Source organism: Tursiops truncatus, chromosome X, assembly GCF_011762595.2.
Source record: "Tursiops truncatus isolate mTurTru1 chromosome X, mTurTru1.mat.Y, whole genome shotgun sequence".
In the NCBI taxonomy this organism is placed as follows: domain Eukaryota; kingdom Metazoa; phylum Chordata; class Mammalia; order Artiodactyla; family Delphinidae; genus Tursiops; species Tursiops truncatus.
In genome coordinates this window covers 121,897,392-121,915,496 of record NC_047055.1, presented here as the reverse complement: position 1 = coordinate 121,915,496, position 18,105 = coordinate 121,897,392, and the positions used below count along the sequence as shown (strand labels likewise).

Here is an 18,105-nt window from a genome sequence, read left to right as displayed (position 1 = left end):
CCCACCCGAGACGCTGCCCTGTGGGTACTGAGGTCTAGGTCAGAAGTGGCATTCCATCCGAGCTTTCCAGGGGGAACGGCCGTCCGGGGGGAGGCCAGCCCTGACCGCCTCTGCTCCACACCAGCTCCTGTAGCTTCTTCAGGGAACAAAATCAAGGACCGTGGGGAATATCCGTTGGCTGTTGTCACGGCATTTTGATTTTTTGAAGGGAGGTGTTTTATGTTTGGGTAGCAGCAGGAATGTCCCTGTTGGTTGTGCTGTCACAGAAGTAAAAGGAGACGGTGTTTGGGTATACTGGGCTCTTGTGTCTCCTGCTAATGGAAGAGGGAAATGTGCTATGGGAGGGATCACTGCAGACAGCCAGCAATCCATCCTGTGTGGCCTCAGGATGGATGAAATGGCCTCTCCTCTCCTGGTTTTCTGGGGGTTTTTTTTTTGTTTGTTTCGTTTTGTCTTTTGTATTTTTTGGCCGCCCTGTGCAGCACGTGGGATCTTAGTTCCCCGACCAGGGATTGAACTCGTGCCCCCTGCAGTGGAAGCGCGGAGTCCTAACCACTGGACCGCCAGGGAAATCCCTCCCCTCCTGTTTGTTCCCACGCTCCTTCCCGATTCCTTTAGGCCTGGGTGGCATTTGGATGGATGTACTTTCTCAAGCCCGCTCCCCCTTGTGGCTGGTGCAGGGGGGCGGTGCGGGAGCCACGTTAGCTGGCGGGGCGGGGCGTTGGGGCCCGAGGGTGGTCCACTGAGACCTCAGGCTTCCCAGGAGCCGCCTCACGTGCTCATGTCTTCTCCGCGAGTAAGAGGCGACGGCGGCCCTTACGTGGAGCCAGCCTGGTGCCGAGCCCAGCTTCAGAGCCCCAGATGGGCCACCCGGAAAACAGACATTAGCGTGTAGCCGTCTGTTCATGGAGCTCTCGCTGGAAATAGTGATGGATGGATTTCTGAAATGACATCATCAGTTAGATAACTCCTGCTGTCAGCAAGTCATTAAATCATTTTACCCCTTTACTTACTTTTTTTTATAAGTCACAGAACTCTTTGAGACATGTCGAGGGTCTCTTTAATCTTCAGTGCGATGGACGCCTTCTCTAAATATAAACACACGCGAGATCTTGTTGACGTGCCCCTTCCCCGGCTGCCTCAGTCCCCCTGCCACCCTCGGTCGCTGGCCCCCGGGAATGACCCCTGGGAGGCGTGACCTCGGCTGCAACATGTTTAGGTCGACTCCGCGGGCTGCCGTAGGTCAGCTGTGCCCCCCGTGGCAGCAGGTCTGAGAGGCGCGTTACGGCCACTGAAAACTCCGTTAGTTTCTATGTTTGAACGTTTCTGTGCTGACACCCTGGGGGTCCACGTCGGCGCTCTGCATTGCGAGTGACGGTGGCTTTGCTTTGCAGAGCGGAAGTCTCGTCCACAGCTACCGAGGCACCGGCGGCATCTTCGAGGTGTGCTGGAACGCCCGAGGGGACAAAGTGGGCGCCAGTGCGTCGGACGGCTCCGTAAGCAGCACCCGTAGTTTCCGGGGGGGCGGAGGGCTCGGCGGTGGAGACGCGAAAAGTCAGACCCCTGATACCCGCGGGGGCTTCCGGCGCTGTGGTGGCCTCCGAGCTCCGTGGCCAGTGTGTTGGTGAAGGAAACTGCTGGGCCTCTGGGAGCAGCCGTCTCTCTGACTTCCTGAATGGCGTTTTCTCGGTGAAATTGGTGGTCCGCAGCCGGGGTGATTCTGCCCCCTGGAGGACATCTGCAGCGTCTGGAGGCGTTTTGGGTGCCACCGCTCTGGTCGGGGGGCTACTGGCATCTGGTGGGCGCAGGCCAGGGCTGCTGCTCAGACCTCCTGCAGGGCACAGGACGCCCACAGGAGAGACGTGACCGGCCCCAAGGAGCGCAGGTGCCGAGGCTGAGAAACTTGGTCCTGCCTTGGCTCCCAGCCTGCTGGGCCCTCTGCTGATAAAGGCCCGACTTTGCATTCCACGGGTCTCCGGGGTCCCGGTGGCCCTCTGCTGATCCCCTAAGATGTCTAGCTTCTGGATTCACGCCTGCACTTGGAACTGCCATGAGCTGTAGGGCAGGTGGCAGTGGGCTGGCTGGCCAGATGTCAGCCCGGCCCCCGATGTGTGCTCAGGCGTGCTTTGCCCTCTGCCCCGCCGTGTCGGTGTCTGGTCTGTGACACCCGCCCATGGCTGTGGCCACCCCATTAGTTCCCAGCATAGCCCTTGACCTGGCTGTTCCCCTCTGTCCTGTTTGCCTGGGGTTGGTTGGTCAGGTGCTCAGACGTTAGCCTGTCGTTAGAGATGCTCTGAACCCTCTCTACTGTGTACCAATAAAACTTTGTCAGAAGTGGGTAACAGGCTGGATTTGGTCCACGGGCCGTTTGCCATCCTCTGCTCTAAAGGCGTCTTGTGTCGTGTCTCGAGATAACAGGAACTTTCTCTCTCCTTCCAGGTGTGTGTCTTAGATCTGCGAAAGTAAACACGAAGTATTTTAGAAACAAGAAGAGAATTCTAACGGACCAGCAGTGAATGTGTGGGGTTGTAGCACTATTCAAACACGATTCTGTCAGCTCCAAAACTGTATGAACTTGACCTTAGAGTGTACTTTGAAATCAACTCATCCCTGGCCACAGGAGTCTCTATTTTTTTGTAATCTTTATCAAGAAGTTTAAAACAAAAACATACACACAGTCATATCAAAGGGGGAAAAGAATGGTTTCCACCTGGAACATTCAGCCTGGGAAGCACGAAGCCACCAGCTAGACGGTGCACGGTTTGGTTTCCATCCAGAACAGGCTCTGATGGCTGAGAGGAAAAGAAAAAAAAAAAAAACTGTGCCAAAAAGAAAAAGAAAAAAAATGCTGTGATAAACCAAAAGGGGGGTGGGGAACTCCTCACGTGGTGGGTTTTTTTTTTTTTTTCTTCCTAAAAATTTGGACACTACAGTTACTCTCACCAGGATGTTCAAAGACCAGTTTGTACGGATGACACGGGCAGCTTTGTAATCCCAACACTTTCTATTTTCTAGACTCTTTGTCACGTGGTTTTTCTATGGGCTGGAATCCTGTCGTCTGGGGGCCTTGGGTCTGAGGTGGAAACTGTTTTGGGTTTGTTGCTTCTTTGCTGATGTCGCCTGCCCCCTCCACCTCCTTCCTTCCTTCCTTCCTTCCTTCGTGGTCTCGGTTGGCATCACGCCCTCACAGAGTCTCTGACAGGCGGGGCTTTCTCGCCCTCCCCTCCCCTCCCCCCCTCCCCCTCGCGCACTCTCTCCGCCCCTTCCTCATAGTTGCTTCCCGTCTTAGGTCTCAAGGGCACTTTTGGCGCATAATAAGTGCTTTATGTAAGAAGGCAGGGCAGGGGGACTTTTTACAGGAGGAAGAAAAAAATAAGTGACTTATAAGAGAAAGAACCCAGAGTATTTTTGGAGAAAAAAAAATATTTTTATGTTAAAACAATTTTAAAATCCTAAAATGGCCATCAGACATAGAGAGCTTTGTGTGATTCATATTTAAAAAAAAAATAAAGTTTAGGAAGACACAGGCAGGGTCTGAGGTAGCTTTTTCCCTTCACTTTCAGCCTGTCGAGAGGCAGTGAGGAATCTGTGTGGGAAGGGGCCAGCTCTGGGGTCGGCGTTGGGACTGTTCTACAGCAGAGAGGAAACTCCGAGCCCTTCCAGCTCGAAGACGACCTTGGCGTGTTTCAGGGTGTGTTGACCACATGGTAGGCAGCAGGAGAGACCTGGAGAAGCGTGCCTTTGGACCCAAGAAGTGTTCCCAGGACCAGCGGCGTGAAAGGGGCCGTCACAGCCGTCCACTGGGCAGGATGCCGCCTGGCATCGTTCGGGCCGCGGGGCCACTTGTGGTCCCCCCACCAAGAGCACCTCGGCTGGTCCTTGCACAGCTGACGGGACGGGCTCCAGGATCTCACTGGGTCTAATATCGACAAAAACGAACAGGGAGAGAGGTTTTCGGTCCTGAAGGTGAATTCCGTAGGTAGAGTGTCACTAATAATTTCTGTCCCCTTCATAGTTTCTTCCTCTTGCAACAGAGGAGGAGAAAGGTTTTCTTTTTGTAATAATGAATCTTTTTACTGTTTTTAAAAAATTAAACGTGGCTTTGTGTTCCTAGAGGAGTTTTCCTTTCATTGGATCAGGTGACCTTTGTACTTTTGTTGTCGTAACCCGACGCTGACCCATCTTTTAAATTAGCAGCGGGGAAGCAGCGGAAGACAGGGCCTCTGGGTTCGTCCGTCTTCCTGCAGCCACAGGCTGGGATGGGGCAGGGGGCCGGGCCCGGGGGGCTGGCGGCAGGCAGGGTGCAGCCGTGTGTGTGTGTTCCAGCAACAAGGCCCGGTGTCACTTAGAGGGTGCTGTCTGTCCGTGGAGTCAAAAGCTAACGGGCAGAGCAGACCAGGCCCTCCTGCAAGCCTCGGGTTGTCCCGGGACCAGCCCCGCGAGCCAGAGTGCGTTCATCTTCCTCGGATCATTTATGGGCCTCCGTGGATCTGCGAGTTACTCGAGCCCCGTCTGCAGGAGACCAACACGTGCCCTGGTTATGTGGGAGCGGAGCGTTTCACTTGGGACCTGTTGCCTAAACGCTTGGCCTTTAAGAAGATCAAAGTCCTCCAGGGTCTCCACTGCCGTCTGTGAAGATGGCAGATGTCCCCGGGCGCACTGGTAACGCCCTGCCACCAAGAAGGTACTAGGTTTGGGGTGCAGCTCGGGGGGGTCTAGACGAACACCATCTGGACCCCCTCACCCAATGGAAATGTGTCACGTCTGCAGGCATCCGCTGTCCAGGGTCAGGACACAGTTTGCGTTTGACGAGCCAAAGCCTGCTGGCGGGTGAAGACGGTCGGTTCGCGACACGATGCTCACCGGACGGTCGGCACCCAGGGTCTCCAAGCGCCGACTTTAGCCTCTTGGTAAATCTGAACCAGTTGGGACTTGCCGGGTTGGAGCCGAGGGCCGTGAGGCCGCTGACACGGGGCTCGATCCCGGCCCTGGCAGTGACCTGAGGCTAAGGAAGGCAGACCGTCCACGTTCCTGGCGTCCTCGGCCGGCCACTGGGAGGGAGCCTCCCAGGGGCCCCAGGGAGGCAAGATGAGGAGGCAGCCAGCGCCCCTGGAAACGCGTCCCCACTCTCAGCAGGACGGCAGCCGTGCCCTGAGCCGCAGACGCTGCTTACCAGCTGCACCGTGCCAGCCAGCGCTCAGCGGTCGCCTCCCTGTCATCGGTGCCCCGTGGCTCGTGTTAGCGTTGGGCGTCGTGTACAGCTTCTAACACCTGGAAGTAAAAGCCTCAGTCTCGGTGACCAAATGGGACCTCGATTCTGAAAGCAGGAGTAACACAACGACTCTCCCCGGGATTTTCGGTTGGGTTTGCGGTGACTGAGAACTCATTCTGCGCACACCTGGGAAAGGGATGCTGCCCCACGGGGCACGTCTGGCCCCACGTGACACCCAGAACGTGACGTTCGTTTTGTCTTTCTAAAAATAGATCTTGGAGCCAAGTGAAGTGCACTTTGTCAAACGTAAGGGTCTGCTTTTGTTCCTTGTTGTTTTCCCTTTTAACCTCTGTTCCACCTTTTTCTTTTTTAATGGTGTTTCTTGTCAAACGCAGAACCATTCCTCCCGCCGCTCACTGAGGTGAATTCTGGCTTCTGCGGATTTTATTGTCTGTGTCAGACGTGCAGCCAGATGTGCTTCTGTCCGCGTTTTCCAGATTCTGTTCCATCCACACGGCCCCCGTCTCGTGCTCCCCCCCGCCCCTCACCCTCACGCGCTCCCAGAAAGAGAATCACCTTGTGCGTCGTAGCTCATTTGTTTCAAGAGAGAATCAACAGATCATATTCAGTGTCTTGAATAAATTGCTCTATTTTGATAGAGAACTTGGTGGGTGTCTTTCTTCGTCTTGGTCGGCACCTCTGGGGCCCACGCTGACACCCCTGAGTGTAGACGGAGCTCTGCGTTTTCTCCAGGAATAAACGGGAGGGCCGCTTTCGGGGTCGCGATGGCAGGAGGGTCAGCTGCCCCGTTACGATAGAAAGGGAGCATGCTTTTTCGTACGTTTCCTTTGTGTTACTGTGTTTCAGGCTGGCTGTTGTAGAAAGTCAAAGCGGATGAATTTTCTCCTGTCAAGTGGGGTTGGTTTGCTGGGAGTTGGAGTTCAAGGATGAGCTTTGAGTAGTCAGCAGAACCTAAGGTGGTAGGATACTGGTGAGCGGACACTGGGCACGATGCGGACAGACATCTGGAAACGTTGACCGGAGTCTGCTCTGTGTCAGCCGCGGCCAGGTGTTTCCACTGACGCCACTTTCGTCAGTGAACGGATGTGACGTAGTTGTCCCCGTGGTAGCCAGACGCAACGAGACGAGACGGGCTGCGTTTGGCTGTACACATGGATCACAAAAGAAGGTCGTGGTGTCGTTTCCTCTAATCGCAGCTCGATCCTGGGCTGGAACAGAGCCAGGGGCTGGCCCACCCCTTCCTCCCTCTGCCCCAGTGTTGTCTGGGGTTCAGCCTTGCCTGGTTTTGTTTTTCTCTTTTTTAAGTCTTGCCAAGTTGACCAAGCGTATTCCCACGTGGTGGATTTGGGGTGAAGCTCTGAGCACCCCAAGCCCTGCTGCTAAAGCCACGGGGAGGCCCCGGGGAGACCTTTGTAGCAAACACAGTGGGCTTGCACAGCGCGGGGCAGAGCTTCCCGGGATAGATGCGTGTGGGACGCGGGCTCTGGTGGCTTCAGCAACGATGCTGGTGGCATATTCATAGCTTCGAAGGGGTTTCTGTGTGCTGTGAAGGAAACTGGGTTGAGTCCAGATTGTCCAGCTTTCATCCTCAGATGCATGGAACCCATTGCCGCAGTGATTCTAAAAATGTTTGTCCGTCGAGGCTCCCACTTTATTTCGGGAACCCAAGCTTCCCCTCACTGCACAGAGACCTTTTTTTTTTTTTTTTCCCGGCTGCCCACATGTGGGTGCTGTTCCTAAGGTCCTTGAGGTGCTCCTTATATTCACGGAAAGGTTTCTGTGCACCTGTGGGTGCTGGTGGCGGTCACTGTTGGTGGAAGCCTGCAGATCACTTGGTGAGATGCATGAAAAGGGCTGGGAGAGGGTGGGAAGCAGATAACGTACCCTTACAAAAAGACGCAGAAGTGGGTGGAATGTTGTTTTTCTTTTTCTTCCAGTCTGGCTCCTTTTTCTCCCAAGTGTCTTCATCCATTTGCAAGGTAAGCAAAGGAAGACGCAGCTCCACCTGGAGGACCACGTGGGGGTCGCGGGGAGGGGGACCCGTGATGGGGGAGGGCTTGGGGAGCCTCGGGGTGGGGGGAGGGTGGGGGGCGGTACCCATGGTGGAAGGAAGCAGGGACTGTTACAGTGTTACCTTCTCCTGAAACTTGAAGTGAAATCCTCTGGGGGATGGGGGACTCCAATTAGGAATATACTTACCCTAGAGCAAAGTTCTTGAGAGAAACGGCCACCAGAAAACACAACTGTAAACCTCGAAGAGGGTATCTTTGGAATAGGGGGAATAAGTAGACTCATTTAAACGTTTCTGAAGGTGTGGTAAATAAACTGGCCAATAAATTGAAATCAAACAGAAGCCGCCTGATAGGAGCAGGCTTCTCTTTGCACCCAAGCTACACTCCCAGCTACACCTGTCACGTGCAAACTCCTGGCTCTGGGTCCCAGTTCCCTCCCCTTTTCCAGAACCTTCCCATCTCCCATCACCATCGGTTCCTCTCCCCTAGATCTTTCCACTTATCGTCCCAGCTACCATCTACAAAACAGTAACATAGCAGCCCCCTGCGGCAGCCAGCCTTACACGGAAGTTGCTGAAAGCCAGGCGTGGTCTGTCGTGATCTGCTGTGCTCGCTTGTTATTCCCGGGAGTGACCGATAGCATCTCTGTCCCCAGTGCCCAGGTGTAGCTTAGGGCGTGGCACGTAGCCACGGGAAGGTATCCACTCACCGGCTCACTCTGCCTCCATCCCAATCGAAACCACCCTGCCAGCTGTGACGCTGACACCCCATCTGCTGAGAGAGGTCCCTTTAACCAGATAGTCACAGCAGCCTGAGTTCTCACGTGCAAGCTCTGAACCTGACTGTGGCTAATGTAAAGCCAACAGAATGGGTGAGGATGACATTGAACACCTCGGGGGGAGCCTCTGGAGAACCAGGCTTGGGGGCCGTGTTCGACCGCAGGATTGGGCCCATACACGTAACACCGGGTGCAGACGCGGCGCTGGGAGCTGCCCACACCTTGGTACTGGACACTGGGCTGGCCCCTGAAAGCACACCCCGGATGCCTTCCGAAGCAGACACACCAGCTGCCGACCCCTTTCCAGCAGTGCTTCTGCACGGCCCATGGCCTTGGGCACCCGCTTCCAGCTTAGACTTGGGACACGAATCTGATTTTCTGCCAGGCCCATGCTTTGCTCTAGCTGCGAGGGAGCCTGGGAGAGTGAGCAGCTGGCAGCTTTGCTCTAGAGTGGGGTTGAGGCTGTGCCTCATTCAGCATGGGGAGTCCTCAGAGGACGGGCTTCTGATGCTGCGGGCAGATGGAATGTCGATGCAGAGATTAAGAACGCAGATGACACCCGGGAAGTTCAAACTCCTTCACACCTGCTGGACGCTTTGGGTCAAGGTGGCTGGGACGTCGGTCCATCTTGAGGAGCACGCAGCCCTGGGTACCACGGTCACAGTCATAGGATGCCCTGAATCCATCTGCGGCCATGTGACTCCAAAAACGCAAATCCAGAAGCATCCTGGACAGCTTTTCTAGAGCAGGATGGAGTCGAGTCTTGATATAAACGAGGGTCACGTGGCAGAGCTGACTGCAGTGCCCTGAGGAAATGGTGCCTCGCCTTTCGAGAGACTTACCTAGGTGGCTTGCGTCTCCAGGGAATAGTACACACAGGATCTTTGCCCCCAGATATATATGCACATGTGTATGTTCAGTATCTATAGTATACAGATTTTATGAACAGCCGACCGTCTGCACTGCCCATCCCCCGGCCAGCGGCTCCCGCGGATGCGGAAGACCCCCCACGGGTGTGGACCAGGGCCTCTGGATTTCGAAATCGTGCGGGTCCTAGAACAGATCTCTCATGGATATCAAAGGACGACTCTCTATATAATTATATATGTATACTTTATATATGTAATCTATATTTCAGCTGATGGAAAGATGGAAACGTAGGCAATGATCTGAGCATAAGTCAGGTCCCAAGGATTCCTTAGACTCAATCATTGCTCAACACAACGTGGGGACCGAGGGCTAACTTGCCGGTCCAAGCCTGTCCTCCGCTGCCCCCTAGTGGTGGATAAGGAGCTTGCTGTGCAGCTGCTCTTCGGTGCTCCGTCGGTCCTGCTGCCTCTTCTCGTGGCCTTTTGGCATCATCACTATCTGACTCAAGAGCATTCTCTGGAGGTGCTGTTCAGACAGAATCCAAGGCAGGCTGGGAGCTCGGACACAGCTCGTTTATTAACTTTTCCAAGGACCTGGGTCTGGCATTTACATTACAGCCAGATCAGAAAAACGAATGTCAGTGGAGAGTGTCTGATCTGGAAAGCCCCGCCCTGCCATCCCCAAGCGCAGGCTCACGGATCATCCCTCCTACCACAAAGAGGATCTTGGGGAATACACTAACGTGGTGATGGGAGTGAGATTTGGGGGGATGCTACACCCTGCAGTGCGCTGACTGCAGGCGAGATCACAGTCCTAAGGGATGAGAAACGTGGAGTCTGAGGAAGACGGGATCTGGACCTCTATCTCGTCCTCTCACAGGTCTCCCTGGGCTTTTGGAACAGATTCAGTCTCCTTTCCGTTGCGGGACACACTTGCAATATGGATTTCAATTGTGCTGGAGTCAGAACCTGGAGAGGAAAAAAAGACTGTCACGTGACGGTGTCCGTGTCCGAGAACGTCTTTCACAAGCTTCACAACCGTCTGTATTTAAAAAAGAAAAGTACATGATATTTTCATCTACATGTGGTTAAATCATTCCGAAGGACAAAAGTCCTACAGAATCATCTGGGGCAGCTGATGTATGACCTCCCTGAAGGGAGGTCCACCCTGTCTCCCTTCCTCCAAACCTCACCACTGGGCAGCTCACCGCATCTCAGCCGAACCCTGTGGAGGCTGCAGCCCAAACGGAAACAGACTGTTGACACGGGGGAGTTTCGGAGCCCTGGAACACACTGTCTAAGGGGACCGAGATCTCAGCTGCCCCAGGGGTCACTCGGGGGCAACAGGGCTCCGGGGTCGCCCGGCCACCTGCTCTCAATTCCACGAGGTGCCCCAAGGACTCCTCTTACTAAAACTTAAGAGGAGGGATGTAGGTAACCATCAGTAGAGTGAAAACAAACGTCACTCCAGCCAAAAGAGTAATCCTGGAGGTCTGTTTAATCACCCCAACAACACGCCTTCCTTTAGAAGGTGTGGGAGATCTTTGCAACAGATGTCTGAATTGTTCTTTCTACGGATATCACTCCACAAATATCCAGGCTCGCCTGCTGGGTGCCAGGTTCTAGGGGGGGTGTGTCCGGAATACAGCGAAGGAAGACGCAGAGAAGGGTGGACTTTTCAGCGGTGCATGGGGCAGGTGACTGCCCTTCAGGAACATCTCCAAATCCCAACTCCCTCCACCGAGAGGCCCCGCTGACGGCTGCAGCCTCCTCCCCTCATGTCCCTCTGCTCACTCACAACCTCAGGCACATGCTTCTCTTACATCCAAGCTCAGTGCTGCCCCAGGGCCTTTGCACATCTCTCTTTCTGCCCGCAAAGCGCTCCAGATTTTCTCATGGCTCACTCCCACACTGCATTCAGGTCTCCACTCAAATGTTACCTCCTCAAGGAGGTGTCTGGGACGCGTATCTAAAACCACTCTCCTGCCCCCTCTTGACGTGTTGTTCTTCGCAGCACTTCTCGCCGCCTTGAATGTTGTACAGTTCTTTGAGACTTTCAATCACAAATGCTGATATAATAATTATTATATAATCATACGGAGAGTCTCAGTGGACAGCGCAGTTGTCTACCTTAGTCACCACAGTATCTGTAGTGCCTAAACAAGGCCCCGGCACGATAAACTAACGCTGAATGGCTAAATACCGGGGGGTCACCGCCTTGACGTCCGTGGGACACGGCGCAGGCACCGCAGAGCACTCACGGAGACTAACGTGTAAAACCGGCAGGAAGAAGCCCGCAGTAAGAAGAGCCACATGCAGAGTTTCCGAGGACACTTCAGGGGGAAAAGGAGAGGCCGTCAGCTCTCTGTGGGCTTGGAAATGCCTGGGGAAGCCGGAGCTACAGGAACAGGTGACGATATTACCCAAGAGGACGCAAGCGCGGGGTCTGCGGCGTGGCCGACACAGCACCGTCCCCACCACCACCCACACCCCACAGCGGCCTGCGGCCTCCCACACAGGTCGGAGGGAGCCGCCCTAAGCGTGAAGAGCCCACCAAGGGGCGGGGAAGGAATTCAGACGACGGGGGAAGGGCCGGTGCCTCCGACGGGGAGGGTGGGAGCGGGGAACCTTCGCTTCCGGAGGAGTTCGCTGGCGCTTCCCCGAAGGCTCGGTTCTCTCGGCGTCGCCCGCCGTTCTTGAGCGCGTCCTGGGCTCGTGGGAGCTTGTGTGCGATTTCTGTGGTCTTTTCAAAAAGCCTCTGGGTTGGAGGGTCACACGGGGGCTCGGGATCAAGATCTGGCCCGTTACCTGACGCTTTGGGACACATTCTGCCCCCCTTTTCAGAGTTCCTGCTTCCTTCCCCGTCCCCCGGGGCTCCACGGAGGAGACCCCTTTGTGTCACGACAAGGCCATGGTGGGGGCGAGGGACTAATTCTCTGTCGGTGCATGTGCACATCTGAGTGCGCGTGCAGGAAATGCAGCCGCCAGCGACCTCCCAGTGCCCAAGGGCCGAGCGCCTTCCTAGCAACTCCCGTCAGGGAGCCTTGCAAGCCCAGGCAGGTTCTCGAGAACTTCCTGGCTCCACGCAGACCTAACATTTGGGAAGGCATGTTGGATGCCCCGGTGCCCTCAGCTGCTGCTCTTGGATCCCTTAAAACCTCGAGGCCCTAGATCAGAAATCCCAACCAGGTGGTTACTTGCATGAGCCATAGAGAGCGTACAACCCCTGGGCCTGCGTCCCCTTCAAGGTGTTGAGTTGGGTCCCGCCAGCCCGACAGAGTTGGAGGCCCTGGGGTGTGTTCCCTCCCACACTCCCCTGGCAAACACAACCTATGGCGCCACCTGGTGGTACGTGGAGGGGCAAGTGACGGCAGAGAGAATCACAAAGAACGGGGTGTATGAGAGAACAGAGAAATGGGGACGGTAACGGGGAAGTGTGGGAGAGAACAGGGAATTTGGGGATTGTGAAACTACGATGGAGGATAAAGAGATGTGCAGAGACGCAATGGTGGGAGAGAGAGTACTGTGGGAAACGGCAGAAACTTGGTGGGAGGTGGGGGAGATACGGAATTGCCAGGCAGAACTGAGAATTATGGGGAAGAGAGTACTGTGGGAGAGACTAGCCGTTGTGGAAGAGAGGCATTGTGGGGGAGAGAACTGTGGGAGATGACGGGCAATTGTCAGAGAGAAGGAATTATGCTGGAGAACAGAAATCTCTCCGAGAAAAAGAATTTGGGGAGCGGTGGAATGCAGTAGCAAAAGGAACTGTAGAAGACAAGAGATTTGTGAGAAACCATGAAGATTCCAGAATTGTGGCAGAAAATGGGAAATTGTGGGAGCAATAGGGGGCTGTGGGAGAAACACAGAACTGTGAGTAAAGCAAGGGGTTGTGGGAGAGGATGGAGAATTGTGGGAACAGCAAAGGATTGGGGAGAGAAAGGGCAACTGTGGGTGAGAGGGAATGGTGCAAGAACTAGGGTATTGTGAGAGACACGGAATTGTGGTAAAGACACTTGGGGGGAGAGAAAAGACTGCGAGAGAGAGAGACAGAGAGAGACAGACAGACAGACAGACAGTTCCCCCCCCTCACTTCCATCCACTGTGTTCTGCATAGGCCACAAGCTTCCTGCCTGTGGACACACTACATGTGCTCTCTTCTAACGACAGCCTTCTTCGTCTCTCCACATGCCCCGCGTCTCGGCCCTACCCCACTGACGCAATCCTTTATACCCTCTGGTCCATCTTGTCCACAGCCACACCCCTATCCCTGTGGCCACGCCCCTCTGCCACAGCAAGGCAAGGCCTGTTCTCCTCAACGCCCCTCCCCGCCAGGCCTCCGCCTAAGACGTGTCCCCTTTGTGACCACGCCCCCAGCTCCACTGCCGTCCCGCCGTGCCTCCTGCCGGTGGGCAGGGCTTGGGGGAACCTGGTCCAGGGTGACGTTGAAGGCTAGGGGAGCAGATCTCCTGAGAAATACACACCCCAACCTTTGAAGGCAATGATAAGGTTAAAATATCCATCAGATCCTGAACTTTCCCGTTGTGAGCACAAAGTGTCCCTGTTAAAGAAGGGCCAGAGATCTGACACTACGCTCCGTAAAGCTCATGGACAGAGGAGATAATACTTTAAGGGTTTCTGGTGCTCACCAGATAAAAACCAACCGGGTTTCTGCTTATTTGTGAGAAGTACCCTTTTTTCTTGACTTTTAGTCCCAAGGGAAATTCTGATTCTTCATAAAGATGCGATTTTGAACGAAGTTGTCATAGAGAATTACGCACAGATCCCCTCAATGTTAGCTGTTGCCATGGTCACGAAGCATGATCATCCAATCAACTCTCCCACATCCATTCACTAGGCTAGTCCTACAAGCAAATCTGAGTGCATCTCTCCACTTAAAAACCTTAACTGGCCTCTCGCTGGCCACTAGATAAGATGCCAACTCCTTAGCAGAATCTGTAAAAACCCTTCGTTATCTGTTCCCGACCTGCCTCTCCAGCTTCCCACAAATCCCACGCTGTGCCCACCCCTGAACAACGTACAGACATTCTGCCCTAAGTCTCCACACGGGGCGCCCTCCGGGCTTCCTCCCCTCCCATTCCAGTCTGCGGTGCAAGACCCAGTCTGAACATCACCTCCTCCAGAAGCCCTCACCCATGCGCCAACACCAACAGAGGCCCTGCCTTTTCTGTGTTCCTTTAACGCGTCAGACTTTTTAGAATAAAATACAGTATTGTCTTTACTTAACTGACACTTGCAAGTTTCCTACATGATCCTTCCCAGGGACACGCACAGTCCACACACACCGCCCCGCCCCTCAGCTAAAACGCCGTTGGCCATATTGCAGAGGCTCGATGAATATTTGTTCAAACTCGGTTGACTTGTAAGTGCCAGACACCACGTCAGATACTTCCTTTCGGAGGCTCAGTGGAAGCCTGTTGGCCTCGAAGTGAATCCTAAAGTAGAGGCTTAAGGATATGATAAACCAGTCAAGCTTCATCTTAACCGATGCAAACAGGGAGAAGCCTAACTGTATTTACTGCTTCGAGTTTGCATCTCTGGGCTTTTCTCCCACATGTAATAGTACTTTCTGTATTATGAGTAGCTCCCTCCCTTTACTAAAGAGACTAAAAGCAAAGCGGCTGGAAAGGAGGAGAAAGGAAACGGCCCAAGACCAAGCCAGCCGTATCTCATTTCCAAGATTACCACTGTAGGCAGAAGGCTGCCGCTTCCTGAGGGTCCTGGCAGCGGCGTATACAGCCTGTGGTATAAGAACAGGAGTCTCCTGCGTGGGGATCATTTTGCCCTGGGCTTGTTTCCTGACACGTATCCACATCGTTTGCCCAGATCGCTCTGCCTTCATACTTTAAACACAGATTGGAAATTTTCACGGACTCTTTCATTCTCTGTCTCGCCAACATTTGCTCCATGTCTCCGCTCAGGTTATGAATATGTAATGGGGTTTAGGTATGCTTAGTAGAGTTAGCATTTATGGAATGCCCTCTGTGTCCCAGCACTATTTAAGCACACAGCACAAAGATCTATTTAATCTTACGAAAATCACTGTCGTTAGCACCCTGTTAGAGGTCAAGAAATACTGAGTGAGATTTGCAGGAAGGGCTGTAGTCCTCAGCTCACTTGGAGGAGGCCGAGATGGACAGTCCTGCGCCCAGAAGCCACGAGCCCTCCCTGGAGGGTGTCATCGTGGCTCCTGCGTAGCAAGTCCATTCCTTATACTTAGACCATATGTCACCTTGCTTCTAACAAGCTTGACAAATGTTGCTTTTATTCAAAGAAAGTGCTTACTCATTATAAAGTCTTACTAAAAAAATTGGTTAAGAAGATCTCAACTCTTTTTCCCCGGCTCTTTTGAGATATATTTGACACAGTACCCCAACTCTATGTTACTAAGAATTCTTTAAATCTTACGTCTAAGAAGTCTTTACAGCTTACAATTAATTACTCTTAGGCCTTTTAGAACTAATTTCCCATCAAAAATGTGTAATTTAACATAATTATTACAAACGACTGTTGGGCCCTTACCACGTGCAGTGGTCAAGCATGAGTGCAAGATGGTACATGGGTTGCAGGGTGATGCATTCTGGTTAAAAGCATTTGCAACCAGCCCCAGTGTAATAAAGTGGGAAAAGGGAGGGGCTCCAGGGCCTCAGTGGGGACAGAAGGAGGGCATGGGGTGGCCTCCTCCCCAAGCAGCATTTGTGGGAATCAACCTCCCGACCCCCAGAAGAGGTGCTGCAAACATGTGTCCGCTTCTTGTAAAGAATTTCCAGTCTTGTTACTCAATGCTAACAGCAAAATGTCTGCTCAAGAAGAATCTTTCAAGGGAATAAAGGTCTGCATAGACCAGGGACAGTAAAATTAATCAGTTATCATAACCATGACAGTCCCTGAGATTTCGTTAGGAATAAGGATCATAGGTCTAGTGATTTTTCTCTCTCATTACCCATCTTGATTAGAATATAAGTGCGCTTTTTGTAATAGTAAATTCAGAATACAGAGCAAATGATAAGGGTACAGTATGTTTAATGAAAAGTACATATAATAGTTTATTTATATATTTTATAAATATATAAATTTATATATACAAATATATATAAATGTATATATATATTTATATATATAAATAGTATACATGAATATATAAATATAAAATGTATGTAATAGGTTTAGTAGACGGCAATCTTTAGAGAGACATTATTGGGGCCTTGAACTTTCTTCCTCCTTGTCGGCTGGGTTAATAGACATAACCCCAAATCAGATTAAACAGGAGTTTAAAAACAGGACCCATCTGAGGACCACAGTGCTAGAGTCTTGAAATGAAAAGGGCAGATCAGAAGAGCCAACACCGGACGACCAGCGTGTTCCCTTAAATGTCCCCGAATGAGGTGGACAGACCAAGTGGCATCTAAAAGCTGCTGAGGTCAGGTCGTACCATTCATTGTCTGACGGCAAACGTTCGCGACAGGTCGTACCATTCATTGTCTGACGGCAAACGTTCGCGACGGGTTTGAAGTGGCAGTTTTGCTCCTATTCAAAAGGCCGTCCAGCCCAAGGTGGAGCCGCTTATAATTATTACAAGGCTACGGTGCTTAATAACTAGAGGAAAGGTACCACTGTCATAGTAAAAGCAGAGGTGGATGACGCGATGAGGCCTAACGCTGTCACTTTCCGCTCTCGCCTTGAAGCAGGTTCCAGACATCAGGACAGAGATGCTATGCACCAGCCACGTGGCCGTTGATAAAGCATTTCCAGGGGAGCCAGGGGCCCCGCCGTCCGCCTGCCTTGGCGGAGGGGCTCTTACCTTCAGACAGCAGGCTCACGGCCTCGTCGGAAGTGTGCCCGCCGGCCCGCCCCTCCTTCCTGGCAGCGGGGCTCTCCCGGGGCTCACGGGAGCCCCTCAGGGACGGGGGACTCCGCTCGGCGGCCGAGGTGCTCATCGATTCCCACTGGATCTCCTTCCTGGGGGCCTGAAAAGCCGGGCGGCAGCCTGTCCAGCCGTAGAAGGCCAGGGACAACAGGAACCCTTGGGCTGGATTCAGTATCCCCTGGCAGGGAGGACAGAGAGACAGGGGTGAGTAGGGTGGGACGGTGGGAATCAGAGCACTGGGTGCTCCCAGGGTGACTCGGGGCCTGCTGGGCTGGCCTCACTGCGACCTGCCCCACTGGCCGGTGTGGGGCGAGACAGATTGGCTGGCGGTGCTGGGCCCTCAAAGGTGCCCGAAGACACAGGAGGTGGGGTGAGGAGAGGACCTGAGTCAGGCCAGGGGGAAGGCGGGAGAGGGAAGGCCCTGCGCGGCCCAGCCGGGCTGTCTCACCTCTGGCCCGTGGCCGTGCTCCCTCGCAGGGACTCGGGGCCCTGCCCCTCGCGCCCCTGTTAGGATGTGACCGCACAAAGGCACCTGAGCCTGTCAGTCCAGGAAACTCTGCTTACGTGTGGTCCCTGCACGTGACCACGGCACGGGCAGGGGTGGAGGCAGGCAGTGTGGGTCTTACCCTCCTGCGTCAGCTTTCCCCCGACTCTGAAGCAACATGCATTTTAATTCCGTGTAGGGCACCGTGCGTGGATTTTTGTATTTGGAAATGCAATATGATGAAAACACTGAGGGAAGCGACCCATGCTCTTCCCACCTTATCATGATCTTGTGTATTTCTCGCCAATATTTTTTCATGCACGTGTTACTAGGTAGTTGAAATCAGTATAATTATTAGATCTTGCATGTTTCACGGAACACTAGATTTCACAATTGTCATTTTTTTACACTGTCATCTTCGACATCGGCATAAGATTCCTCAAGATCAAAGACCATCATTAACTTAACCGTTCCCTTTTGTTTAAAACAATGTGGGTTACCTATAATGCTTTATAATTACGGACAATGTTATAAGCAATACCTACATCCCTATGGTTTTTTCAGTCTGAAACATTTCTTCAAGAGAAATTCCCTGATATTTTAAATCAGCCTGAAAGGTTTGATTCACTTGCCAAGTTGATTTACCAGAGTCATGTCCATTTAATAACGACCCCAACACTGAATGAAAACAGCTAGCTCGTGGACCCAGGCCAGATGTTAGCAACCCAGGAACCTATTCAACTCCCTGCATATTTAAATAACATATAGATCATACTTCTGAGTGGTTTTATCCCTTCTGTTTTTTTTTTTTTTTCTTTAGGAAGAACATTTTAAATTAAGATAG

At 53.0% G+C, this 18,105-nt stretch overlaps 2 protein-coding genes across 22 annotated transcripts in view; one reads left to right on the top strand and one right to left on the bottom strand.

Moving 5' to 3' along the window:
* TBL1X (transducin beta like 1 X-linked) overlaps window positions 1–4,113 on the top strand; it is a 225,265-nt gene extending 221,152 nt beyond the window's left edge. For 15 of the 19 annotated variants that reach the window (XM_073799396.1, XM_073799394.1, XM_073799395.1 and 12 more), the window contains 2 exons: window positions 1,395–1,496; window positions 2,440–4,113. In XM_073799396.1, the coding sequence (XP_073655497.1) occupies window positions 1,395–1,496; window positions 2,440–2,466 (129 nt within the window). In that variant the 3' untranslated portion in view covers window positions 2,467–4,113. Of the gene's footprint in view, window positions 1–1,394; window positions 1,497–2,439 lie in introns of those variants that run through there. The other 4 variants (XR_012329316.1, XM_073799405.1, XR_012329315.1 and 1 more) reach the window with 2 other exon arrangements.
* A 5,338-nt stretch (window positions 4,114–9,451) lies between these two features.
* GPR143 (G protein-coupled receptor 143) overlaps window positions 9,452–18,105 on the bottom strand; it is a 25,717-nt gene continuing 17,063 nt past the window's right edge. For all 3 annotated transcript variants that reach the window (XM_019944701.3, XM_073799409.1, XM_073799410.1), the window contains 2 exons: window positions 16,712–16,955; window positions 9,452–9,861 (listed from right to left, as the gene is read on the bottom strand). In XM_019944701.3, the coding sequence (XP_019800260.2) occupies window positions 9,767–9,861; window positions 16,712–16,955 (339 nt within the window). In that variant the 3' untranslated portion in view covers window positions 9,452–9,766. The remainder of the gene's footprint in view (window positions 9,862–16,711; window positions 16,956–18,105) is intronic.